This window comes from Passer domesticus, chromosome 4, assembly GCF_036417665.1.
Source record: "Passer domesticus isolate bPasDom1 chromosome 4, bPasDom1.hap1, whole genome shotgun sequence".
NCBI lineage: Eukaryota > Metazoa > Chordata > Aves > Passeriformes > Passeridae > Passer > Passer domesticus.
In genome coordinates this window covers 36842946-36863417 of record NC_087477.1, presented here as the reverse complement: position 1 = coordinate 36863417, position 20472 = coordinate 36842946, and the positions used below count along the sequence as shown (strand labels likewise).

Sequence of the window (20472 nt, the reverse complement as noted above, 5' to 3'; positions counted from 1 at the left end):
CCTCAAACATGTAATTTTTCACTTATGCAGTCAGGAGGTCTAGAAAATTTAATAACTTTCATTTGTTTTTACTAGTACTGCTTGAAACAAAACCTGGGATTTTCTTACGGTATTGTTTGGGATGAAAGGTTAGGAAGTATTAACTAACATAATATTTAATAAATAAAAAATAAATAGTAAAACATGGCCTTTTTGATTATAAAGAGTAAATGACATGAAGATTTATGTGTGTGTATAAAAATGAAGGAAAAAAATTCATTCTTATAGTTGAAGTAACTTGAAGGATAGTAAATAAAATCTCTAACCATGAAGTCACGAGAGTGTTCTGTTTTAACAATTGTTAGAATGGCAGCTAAGAATTTAGATATAATATGGGAAATTTGGCAGCAAATTTTATCATTCTGATACTGGCAGAACTTTCCATGTGTCAGTTCTATGCCTAATGATTAAATGTTTGTGGAGTTCTGCTTGCAAATGTCAGTTTCCACTCTTGCAGAGAAATGTGAGAGCAGACTAGGAAAACAATGCAAAAATTAATTAGATGTATAAATTCCCCCACAAAAGGCTTTCAAAGGGGGAATATAAAAATAAAATAAAAACATTCAAATATATTTTCTTCTATAAAATTAAACTTTTAAAAAATCTATGCTAGCATTGTAGATGGCAATCTGAAAATTTTTGTTAGGAAATTACTGCATGTGTGGATTGTTGGATTGACAGTGCTTTCCAGGAGGAAACTGGGAAGATCATTTTCTGTATCCCATAAACAAAAAATAGTGGTGTTAACCATAAGCTGTACATCTTGTAACATTTATTTATGTGTAATTCTCTGTACAATGTATGTCAAAATACTTCAACATCTGCCAAATAGGTATAACAAGAAGTGTCTACTCTCAGAGTTTCATTTGGATTCCAGGCCTCTTCTACCTTTTTTTTTGGTTTTGTTTTTTTTTTTTTTTTCAAATTAGAGAGACTGGTTGTGGCAGCTGAACATTGTGAGAAGAGTCTGGAAGATTTGCTACGAGAAAGAAAGCCTGTCAGGTGAGGTGTCACGATAACTCAAATCCACTCATCACTATTTCACATATCATCTGTGGCAAAATCCTGGACCATCTTTTAACTTTACTGGTTTATCTAAATTTTGTTCTGTTTAACCTAAAGACATTGTTTAGCAGATAAAAAATATGCACCCAATGTGGGAGTACTAATTTCTGTGGAATTTTTTTATGGGAAACTTGCTTACAATTGAAAGAAATAATTTGTAACTCAGAAAATACTGTAGTTTTGGGATTTCCTTTCAAAAATAAAATCAGACCTATGACAGGATATAGAACTTTCTAAGAATTGATGTGAAGGTTAAGTCTGCTAGGTGCTGAAATACAGCTTTCTCTAGAACAGATAGAATTTTTGTGTGTGTTTTTTTATTTGTAGAAATCTATTAATTTATCGTGTAGAAAGTGGACAAATGTCAGATAATATGCCCTGTGTTTGTGTTAGCATTTTGTGAGCTTGGACTTGTATGACTGTGTGTGGCAGAGGGCTGTAGCTTGAGGAATGTTAGGGAAATATAGCTTCCATTTTTTCTTAAGATAAAGAGGTATTAGGTCTAAAGGGTTTTTCATGTGTGATGTATGTTATAGTTCTTCACAAAGTTTTGCATCAGATTCCTATTGCGCAAAGTTCCAGAAACAGATGAAGCATCAGGAACTCTTTTCATTCCTTTTTTATTCAGTTCTCACACTGTTCTTTGAGCACGTGTGTCTTGGTGTCAGATGAGAAGCAGCCCAGTCTGCCTCCTTCCTTCTAAACTGTTTTGGAGAAGGCTTCCATGTGGCTGTTTTATTTTCCTTTGAATTCCTTGATGCAGTATACTTATGTAGATTCCTTTTCAAAACTTCCTCAGATAGCAAGTGTGCTCTATATGCGCATCCATTTTGCCCTTTTACACTAGCATGCCTTTTGTGGCCTCCAGAGGGATTTTTTAGATCTTTTTAGATAGGCTGGTAAGGTATGCAACTTCAGGTTTTGGTGTGCTGAAAGAAGTTACTTCCTTAGTTTGTGATGTTAGCTCAGCTGTTTGGGCTGTGGCTCTGTTAAATGTAGTTGCACAAAGCCTGGCTTTATTTTTTTCTCTTGTCTTGAGAGAGCTTTTGCTGTAGTAAATTGTTCTACTATGAGATCTTTCTTTTAATGAGCCACTTGGGATTTCTTCTGGATGTTGTAACAGTTGAGGATAAGGGCTACAATATAGCCTGTATGTATATCCACAGTTTTTAGACACATTGATGTTTCACCTACTGTGAATTACAGTTTTTGCAGTAGTAGCTAAAGGATAAATAATGTTGACTTCAAATGGTGTTTCTTGCAAGACTGACATTTTCCTTTTCCTTTTATTTTTTTTATGAAACTAGAATTTTTTATTCCTATGGAGACCCAGAAACTTCCAGAGATAAGCTGGGAGGACCAATTCCCACTTATTAGTTATGTGATCTGTCTATATCAATTACCTTAGGAGGAAATATTTGGCTTTTTTATGGATTCTGATTACATTGGTCAGTGATAGCATAGCTGGCTGCACATCCGGAGCTGAATGCGTGTGCTATTGCAATTAATTTTTTAAACTGCTTATGGAATGTGAGAAACTGCTCCTCTGGTTTCTAGATTAATTTTCCTTATGCTTGTCAGTAACCTAAGTCCTTTGCACCTGTACTACAAGCTGATGTAAAGTCAGCAGGAAATCTTCTATTATGTCAGTGCTGAAATTCAAGACATTACATTATGGACAGTCTATCTTTCTATACATTTTGGAAAACAGGCCATACAGCTGTTTGGTAGTTATTTGCAGTTAATCTTTGCTGAAATCATGCATCAGGTGTAGCATACATTCCTTAATATATGCATTATATTAAAAAAAAAAGAAATGTTGCAATGGTATTTCTTCAATTATTGTAAGACTTTCCCCAGGTTTTCTAATTCTAATAAATCAGCTGCATGTAGGGGCCAAATATTGGAAATCAGAGCTTCAAGTGTTTGCTGCTGTGTTCTGTCACAGTCCAGAAAACCATTTTACTGAGCATACCATCAAACATTTGCTAGAAATTAGAGTTGTGACATATTCATGAATTCATTAATTACCTAACAATACTGGGTCTGCAGTCCCCAGGAATTGCAGAAATCCTTTGTCATTGTCCTCAAAGTTAACATGCTGAACTTCATTTTCAAAGATTAAGGCAAGTAAGTGTTTGGTAATTTATTGCCAGATTATTTTCTGCTTTGAGTGTTGCACATTTGGGATCCTGGAATAAGCTAGAAAAACTCTTCTCAGGTAAATTTTCCCTTCTGCTATAAGAACTCTTGTCAGGTAAATTTCAAGAACTCTCAAGGGGAGGAAATGAGTGTCAGCTTGTCACAATTCTTACCACAGGTAAGCAGGTACTGAAAAGGAATTTATTACAGCTCTCTTGTGTTTTGGTTGGTTTTTTTTCAGAGGATAGCCATGTGGACATAGTAACTGCAGTTAATGCTTCTAAAAGTGGCATTAATCCAAATTTTCTTTACTGTGCTTTCATTGGGCATCACAGCAACAGCAGGGAAGCTCTTCTGGAGTTGTGTGGTACAGGAAATTCAGGCTGCAATCATGGATAAGAGGGTATGATAAGGGCTGGATAAGAATGTTAGTAATTGATATAGGATAAGAATTTTAGGCATTGATATCCCATTTTTCACCAGACTGCTGCCCACTGTCTTCCCTGAGAGAGATTGTAGTCCAAGTCATTGTTTCCTGTTTGCATATTCTCAATTTAGTATCCTGTTTGTTGTTGTGGTCACTGAAAGGATGAACTTAATTTCAGTTTATAACAGTCACACTACTGCAAAATCAGCTCTCTGAAGTATGTTCAGGAGTCAGTTAAATGTTTTAGAGGCTGGGAATTTATGTACAGTCACACAAAAATAGTAAATATCTGATTTAAGCTCACAGTGGTTTATTGCTGTTCAGAGATTTGAAAATGTGTCTCAGTCTAGCTGGTTTCCTCTGTCTTCCTGTGCATACAAGGATTTTTTTATTGTGAATGAATTGAAAATAAGTCTCAAAAAATTGTGATGGGTAGATGTTTTATACTTTAACAGTCTCACTAAAATGGCAATCAAAATTTTATTTTTTCCAAGTTGCTAGTTGTTAGTGTTGCTACCAAAGACCAGAATGTAGAATGTACATTTATCTTTAAGGTTCTCCATCTTTTAAACACATTTCCAACTACTCCTTTGAGATACCTTTTCCAGACAGTGTTAAAGGAGTTATTTTCTCTGCTCCTGTGCTGTTATAAAAGGAGTTGTGAGCATTTCCTTTTCTGTCATGCTTCAAGTGTGTTTCTTCTTTGAAGAAGTTGGTCTGCATTTCTATTCATAACAATAAAAATGCCAGAAAATACTGACATTCAGCAGACTTTTGGCACCTACGGTACAGTTTCTGGATTGGTCTTCAATTTGTGGCTTGGACAGTCTAAGTCCATTCCTTTCTTCAATAAAATATAGTTGTCATATGTTTTGAAAGTCATGGTATTGAAAAATTACTAGTGAACCATCAGATACAAGGTATAGTTTGTTATACATGGAACATTTGATGGGAAGCAGACTATGTCTGCAGCTGTTTACTAGTTTGGAGAAAACATGATCTGATGGATTTGGATGAGTACATTTTATTTGGCTACATTAAACAGTTGTCTGTTCACTGACTGGACTAGAGTTCTTCATGCCATCATTGCTTTTAGTGTGCTTTTGGCAAACTTGAGGTGAGACTGTGGTACAGAAGTTATTAGATGAGGAGGAAAACAATTTCTGAGTAGCCAGGCATTCTTCAAAAATGTTTGTAAAACAGGTGCAAGTCATCAAAAGGCCAAAGGTTTTACATTATTTGAGTTGAAGAGCTGCATATGAGCAGAGCTTCATGGGCTGAGTGTATTCTGCTTTGAATCAAGTCTGTGTTGGAATTTCACATGAGAAATCTGTATATCACAATAAGGCTGAATTTGGCAAGGATAAATTATGTAATAGTAAAATGAAGTAGCATTAATAAACAAACTTAAAAGGTTTTTTTTTTTTCCCCCTAAGCATGTGTGAAGTTCTGTAGTTTGGACATTTAGTGTCTATAGGCTTTTTTTTTCTTTCTTGATATTGTTTTACTCGCAAAGGTATGATGAAAGATTATCTGTTAGTCTGGAATTGTTTATATATTGTCCAATTATGGTTTTCTTCTTATAGAAGCACTGGTTTATTTCTGTAAGTAATTTTTAGCCTGACTGCAAATCTTCCTGTAGCATTCCTTTTAGCATAGGTTGTCTCCTGTGATTGCCTGTGCTCTCACAAGCAAACAATTGTTTGGAATGGAAAAGGGATGCAGCTTGCATGAGGCATTAGAGGTGAACATTGTTCCTCGAGATGTTTTAGTGATCTTCTTAGGTATGGAACCAAATTCTTTGCTTGCATGTTTGGCTGCACTGTTTGATGGCAGCACAAGGACATTTCAGAATACATATGTGTTTCCTCCTTATATGTGAAACATAACAGTGAGTACATGCTTGTTTCTTCTCTTGTCTTCCAGGGGGGAAAAAAAGTGGAAAATCCTACTCTCTGAGATTGATAGTGTCTGCCTCTTGCTATTAAAATGTGGATATGATAGCTGTATGTAATTGTCCTGATTTTAACTAATGTAGAGTTGATTTCCTTTCAGTAGCTGTTCCAGACCATGTTTTGCGTTTGGAATGAGAATGGTGTTGATAACACTGATGTTTTGGGTTTTTGCTAAGTTGTGTTTATCCTGAGTCAAGGACATTTTTCCTTGGCTCATGCTCTGCCAGTGAGGAAGTACACAAAAGAAACTGGGAGGGAGCAGAGCTGGGGGAGTTCCCTGGAGGGGAGGCCTGGGTCTGGGAAGGGGGCCTGGCATTGGTCAATGGCTGGTGAGCAATTGCACTGTGCATCACTGGGTTTTCCCATTTCATTAGCAATATTATTATCATTTACTATGATTACTGTATTTTACTTTATTGCAATTATGCCACTAATTTTATCTCAGCCTACGAGATTTACTTTGATTCTTCTTCCCAATCCACTGAAGTGGCGGGGAGAGAGGGAGGTTGAGTAAGTGACTGCATGGTGCTTAATTTCCAGCTGGGCTTAGACCATGACAATATAAAGTCTGTTTGATAATTTCAACCTTTTGTTCAACTGTGCTTTTTCTGTAGTTCCTTGTAGACACTTCATACAGATTTCCGTGCTAAAAGCAGTATTAAAGATCTTAAACAGAAGATGACTTATGCTGAGTTAATTGAGAACAAAAGTACTGGAGAGTTTTGAGTCTACAGTTTCTAGTGAAAGAGAATGTTCAGTTTCAAACAGACAAAACACCATCCTCAGCGGGAGGGTGGCTTCATCATGCAAAGATATTTCTGCAAGGAAGAAATCCTGTGTAAGGATCATGTTAAAATTCCATTCTGCATTAATGAGCAAATTTGTACTAATGAGCTAATGGCTGAGAACCCAAATGTCAGAGTTGTACTGTGCAAATCTTAGGGGATTTAAAGCACGTTATTAATCTTAATGTTGATTTATGATAGTTGTGTTTAGCATTAAAATTGCTGTAGACTGTGAGAACAAGATATGGTTAGTATATGATTATTCTAACAAAATGCAGTGTTTGACATTTCATCCTGCTTCTAGAAAGAAGAGAAAAAAAAAGGAAGAGTGAGCACTTGTTAGACTTGCTTTGTAGTGCATCCTTCTAGAAAGGGATTTTATTTTCTTCAGTGCACGTTCTTGCTTTTGGACTACTGAGCAATGTCTTTGAGGGAGAATTTGTCACTGATTAGGGTCAGGCAGCTGCTTTATTTAGATGCATTGATATGCTTGCAAACATCTCTGTCATCATTGTGGTTTGAGATTTGTTTCTTCTCTGCATGTGGATCTTCTCTTCTTGGGTGTGTAACTAAATAGGTACCAGGGCATTGGACACTGTTGTGATGGGAGTGTTTAAAAGGCTGGCAGATCAGGCTAGTTTAAAGATTTCATTCATTCATTAGCAGTACACATCGTACTAAAGGTTAGCTTGTGCATATTGTTACTCTTCACTCTGTACACAGAACTGATACTTACTGTAAATTAGCTGTGAGTATCCAGTACCACAGGACTGGTGCTGTGCAGTCCACAGTGGCAGCTGTGGCCCTTGGTGGTTCTTAAAAGGTGGTAAAGCTTGAGAGCTCTTCAAGTGAAGCATGAACTGGTCTTTCTTCAACTATTATGTAATGCCTGATATTTTTATGTAATCAGCACTGTCCAGTATCTGCAGAGTGGGATTTCCTGTACTTCCAGTAGTGCTTATTTTATGTTTTTCCAGTCATTCTTCCTACGTATTTGGCAGTATGTCTTCCATATTTAGAGTTGGTTCTGCTTCTCTTGCCCTTTAGTTTCACCAATTTTGGTGTGTGGATTTTTCCTACCTGCAACTGCAGCCCTCTCTATTTCCCTCTTTGGTCATCACATTTCTCTTGTCACTTTGAAGAAAATTTACTATTAATTGTATGGTGATTGAGAAATTCCTAATTTATAGTCACAGGCATCTGCTTTGTCTACACGTAAGTTTATGGTTACCTCTCCAGATAGGTGTTTCCTGCCTCTTGTGATGATGTGTACTGGTTTATAGATCAAAGTGATGTACTTCCTAGCAGCTTTTGCCAGATCAGTTGTTAGCTGTGAAATTCCTAGCAGCACCACTGCTTATTGGCCTAGTTGTAACGTCCCTTTGATCACTTGAATTTGCAGGCTGTTCTTCTTGAAACTTCCCGTTTTCTGTTTCACTTTTTAGCAATGTCTATACTATCGATACAGGGATCCAGATTTTTTGTGCTAAACACTAAAGCATACCTAGGTAGGCTTTTGACCTTAGATATTTAGATTTTTTTTAAAATAGGTTATGGCCAAGTTATTTGTTAAAGTAACACTGTTGCAACATATAATTTACATAGAGTGCCTGGCTTCAGAAGATCTGTACAGTGTTGCAAGATTTGTTCATAGCTTTAAAAATTCTGTTGGAATTTTTGTTTAAATGGGGGAGAAGAGGTTTTAATTAGGAAAGTGGCTTGTTAATAATAGTGCTTAATCCTTTCACAGAGATGCCAACAGAAATTAATTTTTAAAAAATGATCCTGACTGCAAGGAGAGCATTGTTTATTGATAGCTAGTCATGATTTCTATAGCTGTCAGCTCAGTTTATACTGCCACACAGCTGTAGCAACGTTAACTGCATCAATAATTACCCTTCATTTTCAGCTTTTCTTTTAAAATTTTTCATTGATCAGGTTTTTCTGATCCACCTAGGGCACTACAGTAAGAATGAGGGAATCTATCTCCTTGTAGGATGAGGTTAGGGACCCATCACTTCTCTTGCAGTATGGAGGAAAAAGTTCATATCGTTGACATTAAGTAAAACTCTCTTCTCATGCCATAGACATAGGTCTTCCTTAAAAATAAAGTAAAATATGCAGTTGTACATTGTAACCTCAAATGGGAGAAAGCACTCCTATGATCTTATAATGTCAGATCAATGCCTTGCCCTCAGTTGCAGCAGGGAGAATTGATGGAGTATCAATCATAATGTATGGCTGTTTAAAGGTGCATGCATTTGTTCAGAGGAGTCCAAAAGAAAGCAAAAGCTTTTTGGAGATCTGGCTTCAAGTGATCTTAATTCCACTACTTTTTATGAGATCACTCCTTTTTGGAGAAGGAGAGCAGAATGTGAGATGTGTTGTTTTCTTCAATGAAATTTTGGCCTTGTGACATATGGTAGTGTGTATAATGCTATTGAAGCTATTTCTTTATTGTATATTTTGAGGTCATTGTCTTGTTTTTCCCCCCGTTAGGTGTTCTTTTATTGTCACCTGTGCATCTAGTTCTATTATGTTAGAGTGTATAGTCAGTGGTAAGAATGCTGAATCTCTGATCGGGTTTTAAATCAGAGCTACTTTACCTAATTTTTATATCTAGGGATTGAAATAATTTATTTCATTGCATTTTTTGGTCAAGTATCACTATTACATGTTTTATATATGAGCCAGCTGAGGCTAAGATGCAAAAAACCCTTTTTTTAAAGTTAATCAGGGGCAAGATCAAAAACCAGGAGTGTGGTTTGTCTTTCCTCTTCTGTGCATTAAACAGGATGGCACCAGAAATTTCATTGAAGTACCACTTTATAAAGTGTACTTACTTTTCAAAACTACTCTTTTCATTTCCTCTCCTTTTTTGGGGGATGAATGCTGGATGTCCAAAAGGAATTAAGGTGCAGTGTTTGAAATTTTTTGGTTTATGGCCTAAATCATTCAAAGTGATAATGATCTGAAAAATCACCGGTCTGATAAAATTGTTGTATTCAGTCTGCTCTGTATATAAAGTTCATCTATTATTTCATGGACTTTTATCATACATTACAAATTGAGACCTTCATAAAAGTGTAACATCATCTGTGTTGCTTTTAAAGTCATGCTTGCAGCATAGAACTTCAAAAAAGGAATGAAAGGGCTTTCTGAGTTTCCTCAGGTGAGCGATGAACTTGTTGAAGATATCCTGTGTGAAATAACCTTGTGAATGAGTTAGAGACTTCTGAGGACTTGGTCTATAAAATTCTTTTTTTGTGTGTGTGTGTGTCTTATTCTCTGTTTGTTGCATTCCTTTCCAGTTCATTTCAGTCTGGTAATGTGAATACATTTCCAAGTAAATTGGCAGTGTTTACAGTCTTGGTCCCCAGTGCCATTTTTTAATCAAACACATAATAAAGTGCTAAATAAACCATTCCCACCTGCATCAAACTCTTTATGTTCTGTATAGGGTATTTTGTAATTTATTTACCCAGGAAGACCCAATTTATCTGCACATCTGGTTTTCAACCCAGTTCTGCTTTTTATCCAGTTTTCCAGCTGGTTGATTGAGGAATAAGGAGGTCAGATGGCTTTCTTGAGGTCAGTGTAGTGATTGTCTCAGCTGGGATTATACCCAAACTTTATCCTTTGCTGAACCATTTGGCCACACCACTTCTAACCAGTCTATCCACATTGTTGGCAGTAATGGAACTAACTGCAAATGTCATTTTCTTTGTTTTATAGTTTTGCTTGTATTGAAATATTGTCACTTTTATGAGTTCAGAAACATTACATCTGTTCACAACCTGGTTCCCTTTCACTTTGAACAGATGCAATTTTTTGTGATGAATCTCCTTCCTGGATTCCAAATGTGTATTAGTTTCACAAGTTCAGGGATGGTGATTGATGACGTTGCTGGTTTGTGTTGCTCTGGTGTGCTTCCTCAGGCTAGACCCTGTCTGACACTCTGCTTTGGGAGAGGAACCCATGTTTTCACTCCTGTGTTTCAGTGCTACAAGCTCCTTAAGGCTTCTGCTTGTTGAGGTTCTCTTCCTTTAGAGTTTACTTATTGTAGGAATATGTCAATGCTAGAACAAGGTGCACAGATTTAATAAAGGACTTATTTAAGCATGCATTGCAGTGTATATACCCATGAGCTGTAAGTCTTGAGGAAAGAGAAACTCAGAAACATGGTATCATCAGCATATTCTTACTGTGTTTGCTCTTGCTCTGCCTTCCTAAGAGAAGTCAAAATTATTCTGGTTCCAGTTTTTGTTATCTATTTCCTCTTTCCTTAAATTGCCACTGCACTGAATAAACATGACTTAGTACTAACCTACATACACATCTCTAGTACCTACAAAATTACAGGACTCTCTGCAGTTAAGTAGATGATGAGGAGGCTTGCTTTTTGATACCAGTCCTGTTTTATTTTCAGATTCTGGTAGGGCCTCTGTTCACTTCACTTGATGAAACATTCTTATTCAAAATGGTCCATTAAGTACTGAATGTACTTTCCAGGCACAGCTTTCTTCCTTCTAAAAACTGGATTGGGAGCCCTGTGTTGACTGATACAAAAGCATAAAAGGATATTAAATTTACAACTGGCCTTAACCAGTTAAAAATACCACAAATATATTTGTTACAGCTGGAAATATTTCTCCTTTCGCCAAGATTTTCCTCCTGCCTTCATTTTGCTCCAGCTTGCTGTTTATGCTCCTGTTCTGCTGCACAGGTACATAAATGTGATGGGTTGACACTGGCCAGATGCCATGCACCTATGAGAGGTAATGGGATTAATGCCCACATTGTTGTTCAAAAATCAATTATTGGAAAACCAGCACAATCGCTATAGTCTGATTACCAACACTGTAATAGCTGCCTCTTCATCAAAAGGGAAGATGAAGTAGTATAGAAGGTGGGACAGGACACAGTAAGAAGACAGGACGATGCTTTGAGATACCAAATTACTCTTTTCATATTAAACTTTTACTGTAGCACTGAAAAAAGATCGAGAAGATGTATTTCCTTTTAATGCCATGAATGCACATCTGTTAAAGATAATGGAGTGAATTTGTGTGTGGATTGGCATTGATTTTCCTTTAAACTGGAGGGAAAGAAACTTGTGAGAACCTCTAACTTCCATGATATTGGCATGAATGCTGAAAATTCATCTCTTCATTGTTTCTTTTCTTATGTTGGAATTTTTTTGGTCAGACAGTTTAATAAGTCAAGCCTCCTGACCCCACCCATCTCTGATTTCCAACTGTGTGATTTTCAGTCCTCTTGTTCTTCAGTATTCAATATGTCATGCATGAAGTAGTTTTTATTTTCCCTTCAGCAGTCTGTGGTGCATGCAGCAACTACCATGCTGCTGGCTGTCAAATGCATTTTTCCACAATTGCTTTTCCTGCTCCAAAGTCAAGCAATGGTAAAATAGCAAGGATATTTTACTAACAGAATTCTTGATGGCTGTGGAATGCCACCGGATATAGTAGATGATTTTACCAGACATGATGCTTAGGAGGCAAGCTTTTGTTTCACCCAGAAGAAATCTTGGATTAGAAGAAGTTGGAAGCCAGGAAAATATCAAAATTTCATATGTGCTTGCTCTGTATTCCCTTTCTCCTAAGCATCTGCCTTTTCTTTTTTTTTTTTTTATTTAAGTATAGCAGTCTGAAATAATTTGTGGTCTGAGCTAATATGGCTATTTTTAGGATTTGGAAGACCAGTAATTTTGTCTAAAATGGAAATAATTAGTTGCAATAAATTGTTTGTTCCTAGAGCAGCCTATCTTGGAGTCCAGTTCCCACTTCTACAAGCAGCTGCATTATCGTTGCCGTTCATCACAAACCATAAGTTTAAAAATAGCCACTTAAACTGAATAATACATAGGTAATATTGTTGGGGTTGTTTTAGCAGGAATTCAGCATACCACATTTTTGTCATAAAGTTTTTGATTTCTAAATAAAGCAATTATTTTGTTTGCTCTTGTGTTTATGTTGACCTGTGGCTTGGGAAGTTCTCCTCAGCTTTTTCTTCCCAGGTACTGCTCAGTCCCTCCTGGGTGAGTATGCTCACTCTTAGCTCTTCAATCCCCTCATTGTTTTCCGGGCTTATTGTCTTCACTTGGTTCCTGATAATTCATCTTTCTCACTCTCTCTGCTAAAATTTGGTCTTTTTAAAAAAGGTAAGACTTTGGGTATACCAACTTCTTCTAGTACTTTCCCTTTCAGCCTGGCCCAGAAGTTGTTCTCATTCAGATCAGGGAGTGTAGTGGGTGCACTAAGAAGCTTTTCTTCCCCACCCAACCTGTCTGAATCCAAAAAGTGACAACAGTCTCCTAAGCAGTCAGATTATTTCATCAGTGGGTTTGCAGAACCACAAGAGATTGAAACTCTGCTAAACCATCTGTTTCCTGACAGGTTAGGTTCATTATTCCTGAATAAACTTCCAGAAAATGTTTGTGTGTCCTTAACAGTAAGAATTCAATAGACTGGAGATCAGGCTGGCTGCTAAGTGGAAAAGTTAATGTTTTTTGGTGAAGGCACAGTGCAGCCACCTGTGTACTATTACCGTGTGGAAATTAGTCATTTGTCTGGTATAGCTTTTGGTCTGACAAGTTCTGGAGGTAATAAAACAATCCTCCTTTTTGTGGGTTTTTAAGTCGACTTCCCTTTTCTCTCCACCCACAAATGCCATGCACATGCCTCTCTTAACCATGCTGGTTTTTGTACTGCTGGCTGAACTTGCTCATATCAACTTGTAGAATTTTTTCCTTGTCCTACTTAGAGAATGGATCTGAGGGGGGAATACAGTTCTCCTTAGTGCTTCCTTTTCTATGCATTCAATTTATATGCCCCAAATCTGGTATTTGTTTTAATCTTTACAGTCTTTTAATTCCTGATTTCTAGCATGAAGGAGCACAAAATGACCTCTTTTCATGGCTGATTCTTCTCCATACCAGTTTGATTCTATACCTGTGTGCAATCCTCTCTTTTGAAGAGAACCCCTGTTCAGAGGCCTGGCTGACTAGGCTACAGCTGAATAGATTTTTTTTGGTATCCAGACTAAGGATTGAAATGCAGACAGCTTCTTGAACATGTTCCTTTTGCAAAGGATTTTCTGTTTCTTTTCTTGCTGGTGGAGAGGAAAATAACCTTAAAACAAGTCTTGTTGGAAGAGCTAGGAAACTCCAGTGCATCTCGCACCTTTGCTTTTACTTGCTGCATTCTACAGTATTGCCTTAAGCAGGGGACTGATTTGTTTTACTGTAGTATGAAGTCACAACCATGATCATCAGCTGCTGAGATGAAGAGGCTGCTTCATGTCACACAGCTGCCATTGTGGCCCTCCTTAGGTCCATGGTGTGATTGGTGTCAAACCTGCCACACTTACATTTGGCCACTTCATGTCCTGTGTTGTTTCTAGCACTTTTGCTCTTGTTTTTCTTTTCTCTACCTCCTGCTAAAGGAGGGTGCTGATACCTTTGCTGTTCAAGAGGCCCAGTAGTTAAACAGGGCTACATTTATTGTAGTTCAACAGTAGCTAGTCTATTGAAAAACAGACTTCCAGCTAATTGGCAAAAAAAAATTCTGAATCTGCTCAAAGCTTGCCACCAACATTGGATTTTTGTAAGTTTCCTCCTCATTTTGAACAGCATTTTCTTTTCCTGTTTACACGGGCTTTTTAAAAGTCAAGTTACACTGCAGCCCTGAAGCAGCTTTATGAGTGTACCTTCTGCATTTGCCAAAGGCTAATGCAGTGCTTGCAGTGTTGACAGTGGCTGTAGAAACTGGGATGGAGCTGAGACCCACTGAAGCAAGGGGACAGCCTTGGTAGTGAGCTGCAGTGAGGCTGGGAACATCTGCTGAACTTGGCCTTGGGGAGTATAAAGGAGAGAAATCTCTTGGGCTTGACAGCAGCAGTAAGTGGAGTTGTCAGGCCCTTTGGGATTAAATGCAAATCTTATGGATTGTAACCACACAGTGCATTTTCCCTAATAAAGAAGAGCTACACAAGGTGCAGCAATGCAGAGCTTGGTGTACAGAGTTTCCTCTCTGCTGAAGGACCAGTGGGAGGTACTTGGCTCAACTTCTGCCCAGCAGGATGGCAGCAAGAGTCTACGAGCACTGAGCATGGAATGCACATTGAAAAATAGTTACCACTCCTGTGTTCCTGGTCGTTGTAATGGCATGAAGGGTTTATCTTGAAGAGCAGAGAATCCCAAAGCAGTATTTTCATGTATTTGCTCAGGTTCTGGGGTGTTTTTTTAATGAATTGCAAGAGAACATGGAGAATAAATGGGTGGCTGAGGCCCCCTGGTGCCTGCTGAGCACACTGTCTGCTTCCAGCAAAGGGCCACCAAATTGAACTTCTATTAATTGTTACTTCTGGCTTTTTAATATTCCATATTTACTTTTGCTTTTTTAACACAGAGAAACAATGTTTAGGCTAGAATACCTCATAATGTACTAATTGTTCACATGCAATTGTTTCCTTACTTGAAACATGAATTTTCCATCATTTATTTTTTATGTCTTGTTTTGCAAAATTGAGCAGAAAATGAGAGAGGGGATTCTGTTTATGACCATTATCACTAGTATTTGCATTGAAGGCAAAAAAATATACAAGAAGGCTGAAGACTTGTACAATAATTTTTTTTAACTACATTCATATTTCTGCCCAAGAATGACTGAGAGGAAAGGTACACAGCTAATACAGTCTGATACTGTGGTGTATTTAACTTGTGGGTGGGAGATGCTAGGGAGGGAGGACCTAGATGGTTGTGGGGTTTTCTTTTGGTTTTGTGGTCATTAGCCATGAGGTTTTGATCAAATTTCTGAGACCTTGAGAATCACTTTCAAATGCTATGACCTAAGATACAGCAGTATGGATATATGTTAGAAGAGATTCCCTTTGTGCTTAAAACTTATCTTAAAAATATATATTCACAACTCTTATGAATTACTACAGAGCTCTTCTAGAAAAAAGGGGAGGATCTAGAGAATAGATGCAGGGTAACTTTTTTCAATATTTCTGTGCACTAGTTCCAGAATTTGTTGTGTGACTTGTGTCAAAATCTAGCTGTTTATGCTTGTAAAACCAATTTTTTGTCATTCCATCAGGTATGAATAGCAGCTGATGAAGTTGAATAAGTAAATTAATTTTGGTGTTAAATCAGATAGTTGGCTTATCACAGTCATCAGTCTGAAATACTCCTCCTCATTCTGCTGTTGCACAAGTTTTTAGTAAGCAAGAGAAGGTGGTGAATATCCTCCAGAATGCTGTTGTATGTTATTCTTTAACAAGGAATTAAAAACAAAGAAGAAAATTGGGATGTAAAGTTAGGTCTTTATAAGTAGATATGGTTTGATTTTTGGATGTTGAGTAAACCAGTGCCTGCAGAGGGAAAGTTACCAAAAATTCCTGAAATGGCTTAGCAGGAGTGTACAGAATGAGAAGAGTAGAAAGTTAAATGGAATCTCTCTAGGTGACATGAGATCTGTGCCTTTTGCTCTTGTTTAGAGTGCACTTTGGAAACTTGTTATGGTGATCTGTACAAATTCCTGATCAGTTATTCACAGAAATTCCTCTTTAAGGCTATCAGTCTATTGAGGAAATGGTAACTTTTGTCAAAATACATAGATATGTCAAAATGCTTTGCATGGTATGCTTTGTTGTTTCTCTACAAAGATGCTAAGTTTGATACTTCCAGATTGTAAAACAAAATGTGCTAAAAATGCAGGTTTTTGCCCTTTTTTTTCCCTTATTTTAAATTTTGAAATGATTGAAGACTATAGGTATGATCTAGTTAGGCCTCTCTGCTATCTTCTGAATAAGCTCTAGTTACTATCTGAGTTTGAAAAACCTTTTGTTCAGGTGAGCTTTTTTTTTCTCAGTAGGAGATTTAAGAACAGCAAATAAAAACAAGGGAGGGTTGAGATTTTTTTATTTCCTGATTAGGTGACTTTCTATTGAAGAGAGTATTTTACACTTTGTCAGCATTTTCTACACTTCCTAAGGACCAGTTCAGGGTGAAGAAACCTAGTTGTGGGATTTTAAGGAGATGTGTGTATGGCACTGAGCATACCCCACCATATTCAATGCTGATCCCTTAAACTGTTCTGGAATTGTAAATGTCTCACTTTTGTTTGGAATAGCTGTGGAACACTACATTTTTAGAGATTAAAAAGGAAAACATTCACTGTAACATGTTGTTGGTTTGTTTGGTTTTTTTCAGTTCTTCAAGGATCTTATGCATAGCATATGAGGTTTTGCAAGGTTTGCAATACATGAATAAGCATGGAATGGTCCACCGAGCGCTCTCCCCTCGCAATATTCTTTTGGATCGAAAGGTACAGCTGCAGGAATAAATCCGTGGGTTTGTTTGCTGCTAACAAGTGCTGTGCTGTGTCATAGGTGGAGACTGGACAGTCACAGTCCTTTCATTGGGGAAAAAATGCAGATCTGGAAAGTTGTTTTATTTTTTTTAAACTATGATTTTCCCGCATTTCATAAGTTTGAAATGTATTGCCAAATTTATTTTTCTATCGTATCCCAAACCACTCTTTATCTCCCTTCTCAAAGTGGTCATCTAAGTCTATTTGTCATCATTAGCTACTTACAAGATCTTCCTAGCCATTTGAATAGAAGAATACTTCCTATGGCTAATTAACTGTCACTAATGTTTCTTGTGTTCCATGGTGATATGATACTTGCCTTTTAAGATACCAAGATATTTTTTTTGTTCATGTTGAATTACTTAAATTTAAGTATCTGTCAATTTTGTCCACAGACTATTGAGTCGGCAGAGAGGAATACAATTTCTGGTAATAAAATCTGAGAGAAATTAATAGCTAATGGTGTCCTCAGAGAGGCTTTTTTATCAGAACCACAGCTGAAGAGTTTAACTTATCTGCATAACTCCTCTATCAATCTTTTTTTACTCAGTTTTGGTAGACTAACTAGATCCTGTCCCTGGAAGGCAACAAAAGGAGAGGACAAAAGTAAAGAACACCAAAAATGAAGAATACATATATTTTTATATGCTTGTAGACAAATGAAAATCATAATAATGCTATAACATGCAAAAGTACTCTAGGATTTTTAGATACTCCTAAAATCAATAAAAGAACTGGAGAGGGCTGTGAGACAATAAACTTCTAAGCTCTTCCCTGCCCTTTGAAAACTTTCTGATGTAGCCTTCTCATTGCACCATCTGGAGGCTGGCTGAGTGTAATTCAATATTCAGCAGAAATAAGGCTTTGTTTAACTTCTATGCCTAATTTTTTGTTGTTTTGGTGTTAGCTTTCTATCTTCAGAAATAAAAAGTAAGTACCTGGAAAAACTCTTTGTTTAAAATACATATTGATGCTGTCAAGGAGAGCAGGATGGCAATGAATTGATGGGACACCTGCAGAATCAAGGCTGGTAAATGGAAGAGTTAAAGGAATATTGGTCATGTTTAGGGAGTTCTAGGAGTCAAACAGGATTTTGAAGTTTTTGAACAGAAAAAATGTTCAGTGGAGTATTTAAGCCTTTTTAATTTACTGAAAATAATACTGTAACTTAAAAAGTTCTGATGTGTTCCCAACAAAGTTATTTACTTAATGGTCTTGAGAAGTAAAAGCATTAGAAATAAACACATCTTTAACTTGGAGTGCACTTGTGCATAATAGATGAGGCAGAAATGTAAGAAGGTGTTTTTTATAGGTTTCTGTCCTCTGACAGAAATACAGTTTGACTTTTTTTATTTTGTTTTTAACTTTTTTAATTTAAACACAGATTCTTCCAGTATTGGATTCTGCTGCTCCTGATCATTTATTTTTCCCTTTGCAGGGGCACGTGAAGTTGGCTAAATTTGGACTCTACCACATGACTGCTCAAGGTGTTGATGTTGATTTTCCTATAGGGTAAGGATGTAGCTACACTATACGAATATATCAGAGACTTAATTTTTCAGGAAATAAGTCATGTTTAGAGCACCCCTTATACAGAGGCTTCTGGTAATGTCACTAAAGAGGTTGTCATCTGGCTGGGTGAGATGAATGAAAAATACAGAATGGGTACCATGTTTGCCTAACTCTGTGATTCCCTTTATTCAGTCAGTCTTTATTCCCTAGATTTGCCTTCAGATAGTAATAAGTCCCTATGACTTGGATTCCTAATTTCAGATTTAGGAAAATGCACAATTAGTGCTTTGCTGTTGCCCACCAATGTAAGCTTTCTGTCTCTTTATAATTTTATGATTTTTTTTCAAGTGATCATGCTGTAGTACAAACCACTGCTTTGTTGCAGAGGGGTTTTTGTCACTTTTTGATTTTGTGAGGTGTCATGTTGTTTTCAAGTTAAATACTGAGCTGACATTTCCTTTCAAAACATGATTGCATGCTTTTTAGGTATTATACTGAAGTGTTGACAAAAAGAAAAGTGATATATTATTTTAAAATCAGCTAGTAGAAGGTAATATATGTCTTTAACATTTTTGTTACTTTTTTTTGCAAATTCAGAATTTATTGGATGGGAGCACACTATCAGTGGAAACCTGCTGCCACCATCCTGAAGTATGAGCCTAGGATACACTAATTTGATATCCTAATGCTGAAACTCAATCTGTGTTTTCCCTAAGATAGGTAAATATACCACTTTGAAAGCTGAGGTTTCCTGTCACAAAACAACAGAGCTAGTGATTGGGACTTGACCTTTTCTGTAGCAAACACTATGCGGAAGTGAAATTTTGCTGTGATGTGTAGATTTTGACTGAATAAAATAGGCAGCATTCTGGTTTCTCAGATTGTGTGATGGGAAGTCACACTTTTTGGACAGAAGGATAGTATCTAATGTTGCTACATCTTTCTAGGTACCCATCATATCTGGCACCTGAAGTAATTGCACAGGGAGTAGGCAAACCAAGTGATCACACCCAGTGTGAGAAGCCTCTGCCTTCCGGCCCTAAATCAGATCTGTGGTCTCTTGGTATAATATTATTTGAGCTGTGTGTGGTATGTAAAAGAATAATTCTCTTGATTTTTTACTCTGGGGGAATAGTTTCATTAACTTGATTGCTCTTGAATGTGGGGCTAATGACACCCTGCCCATCACCCAAACCCAAATATCAGAATATTTTAGCATTCCTGCCTGGACAGTAATGGTTTTTGGTATGTAGGATGCTTGGTATATGTGTTAACCATGAAGGATAGTTACTTGCGGAGTCACAAGAATTTGACTGCAAAGCAGTTCCATTTAAGAGAAGTTATCAGTGATACATTTTTGTTATATCATGGTGTGAAACTGTGTCTGCCATAGTTGGGGTAAATAAGGGTTTTTTGTTCTTATGTATAGTTTTGAGTTGTCTAAAATTCACACGTAGAAGCTTATTTCACTGGTTCTGTATAAAGGTGGGATACAATGTTATCTAAATATTTTCATATAGCAGCTGTTTCTTTCAAGTTCTAGTGTAATTTGACTTTGTTATTTTTTAGGGGAGAAAATTATTTCAGAGTTTGGAGATAGCAGAAAGATTGAAGTTTATACTTATGTTAGGTAAGTAGCACAAAATCAATTTTTCAAATTTCCAAGCAGCTCTATGATTAGGCTTTAATCAGCTTATGATGCTCAGACCTAAAGCACTTTACCTTTGTCATCTTTCTTCTACAGATTTAAAAAGGCATTTTTAGTGTGCTGCTCCTCTAGGGAAAGTATGGAGGTGGATGCTAGGGAAGAAACTTGGAAAGAGCTGGCAGTATGTTACAGTAAGGGCAAACTATTAAAGAAAAATAAAAGACAAGAAAACATGCTCAAGAATGATGGTCGTTTTCATTGTTATTTGTTGGTTTGTGTTGCAGGAGGTTTCTGAAATGAATTAGGAATTGATGACATTGAAGGAAACTGTCCCCTACAGTGCCTGTGTAATAATGGCCAAGCAGGGAGAAGCAGGACTCAAATAGGAAGATAGAGAGAGATAAGAAGTGTTTTAGTAAACTCAGGTTTCTGTCTCTGGTTTCACCTTCAAACTGTAAAACATCACTGCACAAGTGGAATTTTGGCTTAATGTAGACGAGTCAGG

At 37.0% G+C, this 20472-nt stretch overlaps 1 protein-coding gene across 3 annotated transcripts in view; it reads left to right on the top strand.

Moving 5' to 3' along the window:
* Nucleotides 1–20472, top strand: part of TBCK (TBC1 domain containing kinase) — a 128554-nt gene that overhangs the window by 5257 nt on the left and 102825 nt on the right. For 2 of the 3 annotated variants that reach the window (XM_064417135.1, XM_064417136.1), the window contains exons 3-7: nt 969–1041; nt 16648–16762; nt 18246–18319; nt 19267–19408; nt 19889–19949. In XM_064417135.1, the coding sequence (XP_064273205.1) occupies nt 969–1041; nt 16648–16762; nt 18246–18319; nt 19267–19408; nt 19889–19949 (465 nt within the window). Of the gene's footprint in view, nt 1–968; nt 1042–5881; nt 5958–16647; nt 16763–18245; nt 18320–19266; nt 19409–19888; nt 19950–20472 lie in introns of those variants that run through there. The other variant, XM_064417137.1, reaches the window with a different exon arrangement.